At 38.7% G+C, this 13695-nt stretch overlaps 1 protein-coding gene and 1 non-coding gene across 12 annotated transcripts in view; one reads left to right on the forward strand and one right to left on the reverse strand.

Annotated features, from left to right (window-relative positions):
• Nucleotides 1-385: 385 nt before the first annotated feature.
• SAR1B (secretion associated Ras related GTPase 1B) overlaps nucleotides 386-13695 on the reverse strand; it is a 32444-nt gene continuing 19134 nt past the window's right edge. For 3 of the 11 annotated variants that reach the window (XM_059059983.2, XM_067031666.1, XM_067031665.1), the window contains 4 exons: nucleotides 10242-10307; nucleotides 8257-8360; nucleotides 7052-7183; nucleotides 386-5575 (listed from right to left, as the gene is read on the reverse strand). In XM_059059983.2, the coding sequence (XP_058915966.1) occupies nucleotides 5459-5575; nucleotides 7052-7183; nucleotides 8257-8360; nucleotides 10242-10307 (419 nt within the window). In that variant the 3' untranslated portion in view covers nucleotides 386-5458. The remainder of the gene's footprint in view (nucleotides 5576-7051; nucleotides 7184-8256; nucleotides 8361-10241; nucleotides 10308-13695) is intronic. The other 8 variants (XM_067031663.1, XM_067031670.1, XM_067031664.1 and 5 more) reach the window with 5 other exon arrangements.
• On the forward strand, nucleotides 12451-12524 carry TRNAR-UCU (transfer RNA arginine (anticodon UCU)). Its single transcript has one exon. It is a non-coding gene; the product is annotated as a tRNA-Arg (tRNA).

The following is a 13695-nucleotide window of genomic DNA, read 5'->3' on the forward strand; positions in this document are numbered from 1 at the left end:
CTGAATCACAATTTTTGGTGGGAATTTTTTTCTTGTGTGTGTTTTAAAGTCAGCTCCCCCCACCCCCTACCACACACACAGGAGATTCTGATGCATACTAAAGCTAGAGAACCTTGATGTAGATAAAACCAACCAACCAGCTGCCTTATTTTTCACATTTCAACTGACTTGGCATTGTGTAAGTCCTACTACAATGTGCCCATGAATTGTTTTCAGTCTTACAAGGCAAATTAGGCCTTGGTACTTAATTTAAGCAAAGGTTCCTTGGAATCCTTGCACAAAGGGTATGTTCTATAATCTTAATAATTTCGAAGTCCAAGAAATTTCTAATAAGCACAATGAAAATTACAATTGGATGGTAAAAATGGGACTTGACACTAGAGTGTTTCAAAGACCAGGTCATCATTTTATTTTTCTATTCCTGACACTCAAATTCATAGGGGCTGAAAAGACAATAGAACGTAATCAAAATAACACACAAACACAATTCAAGGACATTTAACCAACTATTATAGCTGTTCTTTGTAAAATATATAAAGGTAAACAAACATCTTTATATAAATTAATGCTTAACAATCTGTATACACTGTAAAACAATTGTTAAAATTCACGCTAAGATGCTAGTGCAAGCAGTGGTGTACAAAAGTACAAACAAGGTTAGTGATGAAAAACTTATCACCGACTTACCACTTCAACACACTCTGCATTCAGTCAAATACTGAAGGCCTCACCACGGAAAACACTTTGATCACTTTTAAAGTTATGTGACTACATTCACCCTGAGTGCTCTTGCCTCAGTATGGCAACTGAGTATGAGTTCAGGTTAGGAGCAGCACCAGGGAATCCAGAAACCCATGTGAAGTTGGCCATTCTGATGTGAATCTTCATACTTGATAATGAAAACAATTTCAAGGACAACTTGTATGTCAAAAACTGTAGACCTGTCACCTCCCTTTACCCTCAAATATTTAAAACTAAAATTAAATCTAATTCCCCTGCTTCATTTAAAATACATGCTGAAGAAGAATTCATCCACTCCAGTGTGGCTTTTCCACAGAAAATAATTCTGCATGAAATCACTCAAAAGCCTTTCCCATTTCTGTCCTAAAATCTATTTGGGGTAGGGGCACTCCTGAAACAAAGTTTACTTTGGATAAATTTGCTTACTTTACTGTGATTACTTTGGATTCTGTTTAAAAGCATGGTCAAAGCCCAGAACAATGAGGTATTAAATATATTAGCTACTTAATGTTCCAAATTATGAGGACAAAAATTAGTTCAAAATTGCATCTTCAACAGACCCTGTAGATTCCCTTTATACTCAGGGATCTTTTTATCCAGGTGTGGGCTGGGGTATGTGAGGGGTAATGGTTCCAGGGTTCAAGAGTAGAAACATGGTTTTAACAAAATTCTAATCACTTTACACAGAGGCACAGTCCTATATTTTTAAGAGCTTATTCTCTTTTTCCTCTTTTTTTTTTTTTAAAAAAAAAAGCACTAATTTGCATTTTAAAAGGACACTGATGGAAATGACCAGAAACATAAATATGGAGCTTTGAGAATTTAGTCCTTAATTGAAGATATACTGTTTTCTGAACTCTTAACTATTTATTACAAAAAAAAATTTTAATGTTTATAGAAAACCTTTAATTCCCTATTAATTTTGCATCCAGAAGTTTATATTTGCTAATCTCTATTTTTTTCATGCTCTCTTGGAGACTTTTTGAAGCTTCATCAAATTTTACATATGTTTAAAATGATCCAAACAGGGACTTCCCTGGCAGTCTCCATGATTCCAACGCAGGGGACACAGTGATCCCTGGTCAGGGGACTAAGATCCCACATGCTGCATGGCACGGCCAGAAAAAAAAAAAATCCAAACCATATACTCTAAATAAAATCAACACAAGATTTTCTGAGAGACTTCCTTTTATATTAGCTATTTTCAATGTACTCTGGTCAAAATTTATTTGGCAATAGAAGTCTTGCAAACTTCAGTCCTGTAAGTGACTAAGACTGAAATGCTATGTTGAGTCACATACCAAGTACAGTTTCAGAAAATGTAAACCTGTCTCCTGAAACTCTCAAATCATGTCAACTAGAGGTATTCTGTTTTTAATGATGGAACATGTGAAAATGCTGGGTTAATTAAATCATTTCACAGAAGGCAAGAAACACTATATCGGGCTTCCCTGGTGGCGCAGTGGTTGAGAATCCCCCTGCCGATGCAGGGAACACGGGTTCGTGCCCTGGTCTGGGAAGATCCCACATGCCGCAGAGCGGCTGGGCCCGTGAGCCATGTCCACTGAGCCTGTGCGTCCGGAGCCTGTGCTCTGCAACGGGAGAGGCCACAACAGTGAGAGGCCCGCGTAACACACACAAAAAAAAAAAAGAAAAAAAAAAAAAAAAAAAAAAAAGAAACACTATTAGCAAATATTACTCTATTTTAATGATTTACAAGTAGCTTATGTGCTGGAAAGCACTACACAGAAGTGTGAGCCAGTTGAAAACTAAAGAAAAGAAATGTTCTGTGTATACGTTGTAAACCACAGTAAATTTGTATATGTACACAGGCACACAAAACTAAAATTTAGATCTATGCAGGCAATATCTGAATTTATACTTCTTTGGTACTCAAAGATACTGGGTCAGGTAAGCCAATGGTGAAGAATATTTTTTCATATGCTTTAGGAAATATCTGTGCTCCAATTTTTAAAAATGCTATAATCTTCAATCTAAAAATTCACCAAGATAAACTGGAATCCATCAATTTAAACACTTACACAAAAGTATAATTAACAGCAGTCATTGAAACAGGTGTGAGGTTGAGAAGCTCTTTAAAAATACAAAAGCCAGCTGAGACCTTCTATTTTTAGTTTTGGACTTAAGATTTTAAAACATCTTTTGAACACTTCCTGATTTATATGGAATCCAATCTTAACTTGTATACAATAGTGTTAATTACATTTTCACACTTTACAGTGGGAGGAACAAAATTAACCTATGTCCCCAATACTATCATTTACCCAAAAACTACTCCGCAAATGTACACACTTGCACAGGCATATACAGAGTATATGTTTTCCCCATGTGCTTTTACTGCTTCTTGGCATTCTCTTAACTTGCTTCTCCTGAAGGAAGCAGTGACTCAGTGTATATGCTCTGAGGAGCTCTCAGAACTAGATGGTAAGCCCAATGGCTGGGGAACTCTGAGGCCCATCTCCCTGGAGCTGGCAGGAAAGTGCAGCTTCATTTCCAGAGGTTCAGGCCATAAGACTCTTACATCATTGGGAAAATATCCACAGTTTAGTGTGGTCCACAAAGTGACTTTGTTCCTTTGATCCCAGTGACAGACCTAGAATGAGAGTTCTGGAACAATATATTTTGTACCAGAAAGCAAATCCCCTCTAGAGAAACCAGTAAGCTTTTTCCTTTATACCAATTTATAACACAGATAATTAACTTCTCAATTATCACAATAGATACTAGGAAATACTTGAAGAAAGGCATGTCCCTGTAAATATTGAAAAGATACCATCAACAAGAGGCAATTTCTTTTAATAAGGCTTAAGTTCTGTCTAGTCAAGACGTTAAAAATGAGAACTTTATAAACATATCTGGCAGAATAAACCAAAAGGCTAAAACGTCATTTGCTACTTTTCCCATGGTGCTACTGATGTTTCTAGGCAGGGAGAAAGCTTTTTATTTTCGTTTAGAAGGAAGCTGAAAGTGAAATAGAATAGGTGAATTCCTAAAACCTAATGTCATGGTGAAATGACCTTGTTGGTTTAGCTAACTGGTAATTCCTTCCAGGCATATCCTTCAATCCTTATTTGCTTCATATATTACATTATTGATGACAGAAAGGACTACAGTAACTCTGATTTGGACAATAGCTAGAGAAAACACTAATTCTGATATTAAAATTACTCTTGATGGAATTAGAGCAATCTAGTCTCAATGGAATTGGTTAAATATATTATAAAACCTTGGTTTATGACGAAGAGAGGAAACCTTAAGCTTGACAGCCTTTAAAAATAAATATTTGGCACTTGTCTTTCAGCTAATTATGGGAATCTCCGACATATGGAAAAAAAGAACTCAATTTCTTAGGAAATTATAATGCTTTAAAAAGCTAACTAAAATCTTATTAGAAAGCCTATCAATGAGGCTTGCAGATACTATCGCATGGCAAGAATTGTATCAAAAAACAAAAGCCTTTTGTGCTATAAAGTGAGAGCTAGCTGAGAATTAAAAAAAGGAAAATTAAATACATAGATTCATTTTCTTTCCACCAAGAAATAAAATATGCCAAAAATGCAAAAGAGCTGTAGGACAGGAGCAAAATCCCCAAATATCTCAGTGACAAATGAAGGAGAATAGGCTCTTTTTTCTCAGATGCACGCCTCCATGATGAAACTGTGCATAAGACTCTACTTGTCATTTGCCCTGGAGAGTACCATTAAGTATAAAGAGACTGGAGAGTACCTCTAAATGTGGGGAGACTGGTGCCTGTCACTACTTTTGGTGAAGAGGCACAGAATACCAAACCAGTAAGACAGAGCACTTCAGAATCAGACAACTGGAATGGGCCTATCAAACCAAAAATTAACCTTGGGTTGTACCAGAAGATGTGCTTTTCTGCAGAAGGCCGATCCCACAGGGACTAGGACATGGACCCCATCAGCATTGGTAATGGTAGTGTTACAGATAAAAATACACATGATTCAGAGATAAATGCGGTATAAGGTACAACCAAACACAACTTGTCTCCTGGAAAATGCAAAAGCCTCTAGGAACTTAAGCATTATTCTAAATATTCTGAAGCAGTCTCCTTTCCCAGTAACCCCCTCATATACCTAATAGTAAACATACAAAATTTCAGAGCATACTAGCCAGATAAGACACATTAAAATGAAACATTTGCCCAATAAGGATGCCAAACATTAGGGTTTGTTTTATTGCATGACGTTTGCATAAGAAAAAATAATGAAAACTGTAAGGCATCATGCAATCATCAATAAGCTAATTATTAACTGTTCACTTAAGACAGGTGGACACATAATCTAAAATTTAAAAACTAGTTACAAAAAAGTACATAAAAAGTTTAACATGATGAACTTTTAAATATGGTTTACATTTGTAGTTTCATATTGTTAAAAAGTGCTTCAAAGGTAGTCTGGAAAGTTGCTCTTTAAAAATGGTGCTGGGGGTAATGTCAGATTATAAACTGTAAAATCTAATTATTTATATGGAATTAGAAAGCTACATTGTGATATTCAGCTTACTTGAATCAGTCTTCAATTCTCACTCAAATTAGGTTGATAAAATATTAATAATCTAAAAAACATCTGTTTTCTAACCAACAAAAGTCTATTGAATTCAAGTTATGCATGTTGAGTGATCAAATCTCTGAGTAGGCCTGAATGGTGAGACCTTGAACCGATGCGGGCTGGTGTTAATCAATGTACTGAGCCATCCAGCGGAAGCCTTCTCCATAGCCTTGTCTTTTGAGCACACTACACATAAAAACTTCTAAGGGCCGGGCATTCAGTTCTTTCAGAGATACACTGCCCTAGAAGAGAAGATAGACATTATGTTGAATGACCCCTTAATGAAATAAAAGCTCCACTCCCCAGGAGAACTGCAGCTCGTACATCTTAGAACAAAGGGTGACTGTGATAAAGCCACGGCTGTTTGGCATCCGAGTACCCTCCCCTAAACACACAGGACATCTCCTCTCACTCAACTGAAGGACAGGATGTCTGCTCAGTGGGACAGAAGTGAGCTTGTGAGGCCCTCAAGAGTGAAAATAATCTGTGACTTAGAAAAAATTCAAGTTACCTGGGACAACTGGCTTCACTTATACTAAAAACAAACATTCTCTCAGTAGGTTTATGACTAAACAAGGCATTTCTTAAAATTAATGTGGAGCAGGGACTTCCCTTGTGGTCCAGTGGGTAAGACTCTGAGCTCCCAATGTGGGGGGGCGCCAGTTCGACCCCTGGTTGGGGAACTAGGATCCCACATGCAATGCAGCATGGCAAAAAAAAAATAAATAATTAATGTGGAGTTCAGTTATTAAAAAGAAGAAACAGAAAATAGACCAAAGTCTACCATATCTAACATAAGAGTCTCCTTCCATAGGCTGCAATATTTCTCTACTCAGGGATTTTTCAATACTAAGGTCCTTCCCCAAAACAAATACCAGTAAAAATGAATGCAAAAATAATGTGTCTTGGACTTCCCTGGTGGCTCAGTGGTTAAGAATCCGCCTGCCAGTGCAGGGGACATGGGTTCGAGCCCTGGTCCGGGAAGATTCCACATGCCGCGGAGCAACTAAGCCCGTGAGCCATGGCCGCTGGGCCTGCACGTCCAGAGCCTGTGCTCCGCAACGGGAGAGGCCACAACAGTGAGAGGCCCGCATATCGAAAAAAAAAAAAAAGTATATGTTCAGAAAACCCCAACACTGCTATGGCCAAGTTTATATTTTATTTTTATCTGTGGTGAACTCAGGGCTTGAACACTGAACTGAGGGCCTAAATACACTACTGGTATGCTTAAACATTCAAGTATATTATTTAGTGGCTAATTCTGAAAAATTATGACAAATAAAACTTTGAAAACTTTCATTTAGTTTCTCATAAGCATAGGCTTTGACATTTTTGATACCAAGAAAAGGTTTCATTTCATTCAGTGGTAGAAAGAAAATAAATGAGGACATTAAAAAAAGACCCAAACGTATAAATGACAGTTTTTAAGAAAAAAAATGAAAATGGGCTTATGAGGTAGGACAATAATAATTTAAAGACATCTGGTTATACACCTGAAACTAGTATAATGTTGTATGTCAACTATAACCCAATTTAAAAAAAAAAAAGCCAGATTGTACCAATTAAACTGATAAGCATGATTACTGTTAGGGGTAGTGTGGGAACAAACTATTTCAGAAGATTAAAAATAAATAAGATATTTGTACTACTGAATGAAATATTCACACTTGTCAAAAATTTTTCTTTCTTTCTTTCTTTTTTTTTTTTTTTTTTTTTACCTTTCCTGTTGTCTGACCATATAAACCAAACATCTCTCGCAACCTCTCTTCACTGATGGCTTCAGGTCTGTCAATCTTATTTCCAAGAATCAGTATAGGCACATTAGCAACAGTTTCATCTGTCATTAGTGACTGAAAAAACAAAACAAAACAAAATGAACGACAAGATGTTGATATGAAACCATCTAAAGGGTTCATTGTGACAAGCTACCAAATGGGCATCAAGGACTCATTCTCTATCATACCCATCAGTTTGGCTAACTTTCTTTGGCAAACTCCCCCTACATTTTAAAGTGAGCTCAACAAACCCAAAGTTCAATTCTTCTGCCTCCCTAAGTCTCCTTCTGTAAATGCTCACTCTGTGAGCATCTATTCACTCTGTGAATAGACCCAACACTTTGAAGCATGCAGACCTGGTTTCATTTCTAGTTCTGCTGCTTTTGAGTTCTGAGATCTTACACAAATAAGGCTCATTGAAGTTCAAAGAGAATTTGCAATAGTACCACCTACCTTATGGAGTTAATTTGAGAATTAAATGAGGTAATATGCACAATGCCGGGCACAAAGTAGGAACTCAGGAATTCCCTGACCCTGTTCCAAGACCACAGAACCTATCTGGACTTTTCCACATGAATAAGTACTTGTTTGCTTGCTCTAGGCAGAGGCATGGTCAGGTCAACCTTCCATCAAATCATGGACCTGCTTTCTCTGTGGACCCAGATCTAGCACTGACCTTGCCTACTGCTTCTGAACCCTTTTATGAAGCATGTGACCTGGGAGACGGGAGAGGGGGGGCTACACATGGTCCTGATCACTCCTGGGAGCGGTGACAAAGATAGCATGTTATGCCATTTCCAGGTTCTGGCTAACTCCTGAAGAAACCAGCATCCTAGGAGGACCAGGGGCGTAAGACCAAGCCACTACAAGAATGTAGCAGACATGAAATATAATACAAGGGCACACTCTGCAAAGAGTGAGCCCAAGCCTTCAGGAAAGAAGTCTGTGTTAGTACCTCCTCAATAGCTACAATTACTCCAAGCTACTTCCTTTACATTCTAAGTAGAATAATCGCAGAACTCCACAAATTGTCAGGAGTTACATCAGAGGCTGCAAAAAAGCCACACTCTGATACCTACATATCCAACCTATTTCCTCAGGCTTACCAGAGTGATTCAACTATGTTTAGTTTTAATTATTTAACTTACATCAAGTTCTTCTTTTGATTCTAACAGCCTTTCATGGTCTGCACAATCCACCAGAAATACAATGCCATTGATAGCAGGAAGGTAGTTTTTCCACACTCTTCGAGCTAATAAAAACAATCAGGAGTTAGATTTTATTTGCTGGTCAAACCTAGCAGATAGTTTGAGGGAAGAGTCCAACAAGATATCAAGTGTAATTATCCCTTAGCTGCTGCTACTTCACTATATACTCGAGTTAATCTTTCACCCAATATTGCCAAAATCTTTCCAGGTGACCAAAGAAGAAATAACAGGTTTTCCTTGATTGTGGGCAAGTCAAATACTTCACTTTGCCCCAATTTTTCTATGTTAGAAGAAGAATTAATATTTGCTACTAATGGACAAGGATGCACATTAAGTTCATTGGAGGGACCACTACTATTTCTTATATGCAGTATTCATTTTTTTGACATTCCTAGTTGATCAGTTTTTTGCCAGTGATAAATCTGGAGTCAGTGACAGAAGGAAATTAGTATCAGGTACAGACTTGTTAAGTTAAAATAATAAAGCAAACTGTTCTATTCATTACAGAAGTTAAAGTTTATGAAACCATTAGGGTAATTTTTGCCATGACATTCTCTTTTAGAGGGGAAAACAGTTTTGGGGGTACCCTAGGGGAAGGTAACCTTTTTTTTCTGACTTCAGTTTTATAATATACCTTAAAATAATATAGAAATGAAGTCTCAAACTCCATTACGTTCTAAATCTAATCATTATATTCCAGAAATTAGTTTATGTATATATATATATATATATATATATATATTTTTTTTTTTTTGCGGTACGCGGGCCTCTCACTGTTGTGGTCTCTCCCTTTGTGGAGCACAGGCTCCGGACGCGCAGGCTCAGCGGCCATGGCTCATGGGCCCAGCTGCTCCGCGGCATGTGGGATCTTCCCAGACCAGGGCACGAACCCGTGTCCCCTGCATCGGCAGGTGGACTCTTAACCACTGCGCCACCAGGGAAGCCCAGTTTATGTATATTTTAAACAATTGATATATGTCTCAAATGTGCTTTCACTAGCCACAGGCTTTGTAATATTCATTATTTATGAATTATCACGTGGTGGATACTGCTAAGTCCTTTTGGGAATATTAAAAAATAACTAGGATTTCAGTCCCAGAAAGTTTAGTAGAGGAAATAAGACAGTCATTCCAAACTTGCAGATATGTATACAAACGCACTAATTGCTACGTAAGCATAGTTGAGAGCACTCCCAGCTGGGAGTGGCTTCTCAGGGGAGGCAGCAGGACTTACACTGGGCCCTGAAGGTGGGTTACCTATGTGCAGATAGAGATGGCATAAGCACAGAGGTGGGAGAACACCAAGATGGTTTGGTTTGGTTAGAGTAAAGAGAATGGGAAAGGGTATAGTGGGACATAAAGACTCAAAAAGTAAAGTGCAATCAGATCATAGAGAACCTGAGTGCCAGGTCAATGAGTTAGGCCTTTATTTTATAGGTAATGAGTTAGCCACTGAAGGTTTTTCATACAGAGCAATAACATTCATAACATGATTAAGACAGTAAGCAAAAGGTGGACTGGAGCAGTGAAAGAATGGAGGCTAGGGCTTCCCTGGTGGTGCAGTGGTTGAGAGTCCGCCTGCTGACACAGGGGACGCAGGTTCGTGTCCTGGTCCGTGAAGATCCCACATGCCGTGGAGCAGCTGGGCCCATGAGCCATGGCCGCTGAGCCTGCACGTCTGGAGCCTGTGCTCCGCAACGGGAGAGGCCACAACAGTGAGAGGCCCGCGTACCGCAAAAAAAAAAGCAATTCAGACTTAAACTGGAGTACCATGAAAATCATCCTTTGCATTTAAAGCATTTATCTAGGGGTAATAACTACTAAATTTTAAGTCTACTCTGGCTTTCTTTGAATAGAATGAGATTTCATGCACTGGAACATAATAGTCACATTTTTATTAAATAAAATGAAGCAATAGAATCTCACCTTGAACATGTCCACCCAGATCAAAAGTTGTAAATGTCATGCCAGCAATGGTTAGTTCTTCTGACGCTAAATAATAATACAAAATATTTTAACAACACGAAAATTAGAAATCCATTCCTGGTATATATTGCCACTTAAAGTTTGATTTACTTTAATTGCAAATAAGGTCAAATCAAAAAGCAATTCTCTGTTGTAACTACTATATTCCATTTCACATTGCCAATATAATGCACGTAAATGGTAATATTCATTTCTAGTATTCACTACCCACCACAAATCCAACACTTACTTATTTTTCCTTCTCTATCCTGCTGAAATTGACAATTATTTACTGTGAATTCAAGTGACTGCTCCAACCTAATAATTTTTCCTGTAATTCATCTTAAACGATGAAGGTGAAATAACAGTATTCTCTCATGGCTGTCATATTTCACAGGCGACAGTCTTTAATGACAAACACAATTATAATAAAAAATTTGGCTAATATTTCTTCAAATATTTTTTCTGCTCCCTTCCTTCCCCTTCTGGGACTTCAATGATAGGTTTGCTAGACTACTTAATATTGTCCCACAAGTCACTGAGGCTCTGTTGATTTTTTTTTTTTTTTCAGTAATTTTTCTCTGTGTTTCTTTTAGTTTCTATTGCATTGACTTAAGTTCACTGGTCTTTCCTTCTGCAGTATTGGCACTAATTTGCTATTAATCCTTGGGACTTCCCTGGTGGTCCAGTGGTTAAGACTTGTGTTCCACTGTAGGGGGTGCGGGTTCAACCCCTGGTTGGGGAACTAAGATTCCACATGCCGTGCAGTGTGGGACACCCTCCACCCAACAAAAAAAATTGCTATTAATCCTATCTAGTGAAAATTTCATTTCAGATATTTTTTTTTTTTTTTTTTTTTTTTTGTGGTATGCGGGCCTCTCACTGCTGTGGCCTCTCCCGTTGCGGAGCACAGGCTCCGGACGCGCAGGCCTAGCGGCCATGGCTCACGGGCTTAGTTGCTCTGCGGCATGTGGGATCTTCCCGGACCAGGGCACGAACCCGTGACCCCTGCATCGGCAGGCGGATTCTCAACCACTGCGCCACCAGGGAAGCCCCATTTCAGATATTTTATTTTACTTTTCTATAAGTTCCATTTGGTTCTGTCTTATATCTTCCATTTCTCTCCTTATTATGTTCATGTTTCCCTTAAATCCTTAAGCATATTCATAACAGCTATTTCAATGTCCTTATTTGCTAATTCCATCATCTTTTTTACTTCTGCCATCATCTTTGTTACAATCTGTTTTTACTGATTAATTTTTCTCCTGGTTATGGATCATACTTTGTGCTTCTTTGCATGTCTAATAATTTTTTATTGAATGTTGGATTTTTAAAAAATTAATTAATTTATTTATTTTTGGCTGCACTGGGTCCTCCCTGCTGCGCACAGGCTTTCTCTAGTTGCGGTGAGCAGGGGCTACTCTTCCTTGCAGTGTGTGGGCTTCTCATTGAGGTGGCTTCTCTTGTTGCAGAGTATGGGCTCTAGGCGCAGAGCATGGGCTCTAGGCACACAGGCTTCAGTAGTTGTGGCTCGCGGGCTCTAGAGCACAGGCTCAGTAGTTGTGGTGCACTCACGGGCTTAGTTGCTCCACGGCATGTGGAATCTTCCCGGACCAGGGATCAAACCCGTGTCTCCTGCATTGGCAGATGGCTTCTTAACCACTGTGCCACCAGGGAAGTCCCTGGATGTTGGATTTTGTTGTATCCTTTTCAACAAAGTTGGACTTTGGGAATTCCCTGGTGGTCCAGTGGTTAGGACTCAGCGCTCTCACTGCAGGGACCCTGGTCGGGAACTAAGATCCTGCAAGCCACGGGACACGTCCGAAAAAAAAAAAAGAAAAGAAAGTTGGACTTTGTTCTGGCAGGCAGTTAAATTGCTTGCAGATCAGTTTTTAAGTTTTGTTAGGGCAGATCTAAAGTAGCCTTTACTTTGGAGCTACTTTAGCCCCATTACTGAGATATGATTCTTTGGAGTATTCAACAAGGTCTCTCCTTTTTGGCTGGTGCGAACTTGGATTCCCGGCCCCATGTGAGCTCTGGGAATTATTTGGCTAACAACTCCACTATAACTGTTCTTCCAGAAATTATTCTTTGACTGGCCATGTGTAGTTTCACCCTATGTATGCACAGATTGGTATTCAGCCATGAAAATATCTAGAGTTCTGGGATTTCCCTGGTGGTCCAGTGGTTTAAGACTCTGTGCTTCTACTGCAGGGGGCCCAGGTTTGATCCCTGGTCAGGGAACTAGATCCCGAATGCATGCCACTACTAAGAGTTCGCATGCCACAACTAAGACACGGCTCAGCCTAAATAAATATATATATATTTTTAATTTCTGGAGTTCCTTCTCTGCAGAGCTCCTTCCTCTGTGGTAATCTGCCCAGCAAATTCTAGTCACCTCAGCCTCCCCAAATTCTGGTCTCTGTCTCCTCAACTCAGTAAGACTACTGGGTTGTTTGGGTTTCCTCTCCCTACACCATGATCTGAAAATTACCGCCTGTGATAAAACTTGAATAGAGAAGCATTTGTTTTTCTTCTCTCAGGAATCATAGCCCTGTGCTAGCTATTGCCCAATATCTGAAAACAGTTGTAGTATATATTTTTGTCCAGTTTTCTAGTCATTTACAGTGGGGTGATAATTCCAGACTCTGTTATTCCCTCATGGCCAAAAGCAGAAGATCCCCTACAATTACAATGAAAGGTTCAGTATAATTGTTAACTATTCAGTATAACTATGAGACCCCAGAGTAGTTTATCTTGCTAAAAATTCTGTATGAAGACTGCCAAGTGAATGAATAAGTAATACAATTTGTGTTCAAAGCATGATCCTTTCCATAAGGAAAAGATAATGCTTGGATGTTGTTGGCAAACTACTTCTATGGTTACAATCCCCAGTACACTCTGTGTTTTCTAAAAGAAGTCCCAATTTGATTAATTAAGATACAGAACACTGTTAACATCCCAGCAAGTTCCCTCTTGCCCCTTCCCAGTCAGTCTACACCTCCACTCCCAGAAGCAAGCACTGATCTGAATTCTATCACCACGGTTTGTTTTGCCTGTTTTAGAATTTTATATAAATGGTATCATATAGTATATAAATTTTGTGACCAGCCTCTTCCATGCAATATAGTATGCATCGTATGTATCAGCAGTTTATTCCTCTTTCTTGTTGAGTAGAATTCCATTGTTTATCCATTCTTTTTTTGAAGGACATCTGAGCTGTTTCCAGTTTGGGGCTATTACAGATAAATAAAACTGGTATAATAAACATTCTTGTATGAGGATTTTGGTGAACACGTTTTTCATTTCTCCTAGATAAATACCTAGCAATGGAACTGCCAGATCATAGGGTAGATATATGTTACCTTTTTCACAAATGCTTTTTCTTTTTAAATTTTTATTGGAGTATAGTTGA

This window comes from Kogia breviceps, chromosome 4 (genome assembly GCF_026419965.1).
Source record: "Kogia breviceps isolate mKogBre1 chromosome 4, mKogBre1 haplotype 1, whole genome shotgun sequence".
In the NCBI taxonomy this organism is placed as follows: Eukaryota; Metazoa; Chordata; class Mammalia; order Artiodactyla; family Physeteridae; genus Kogia; species Kogia breviceps.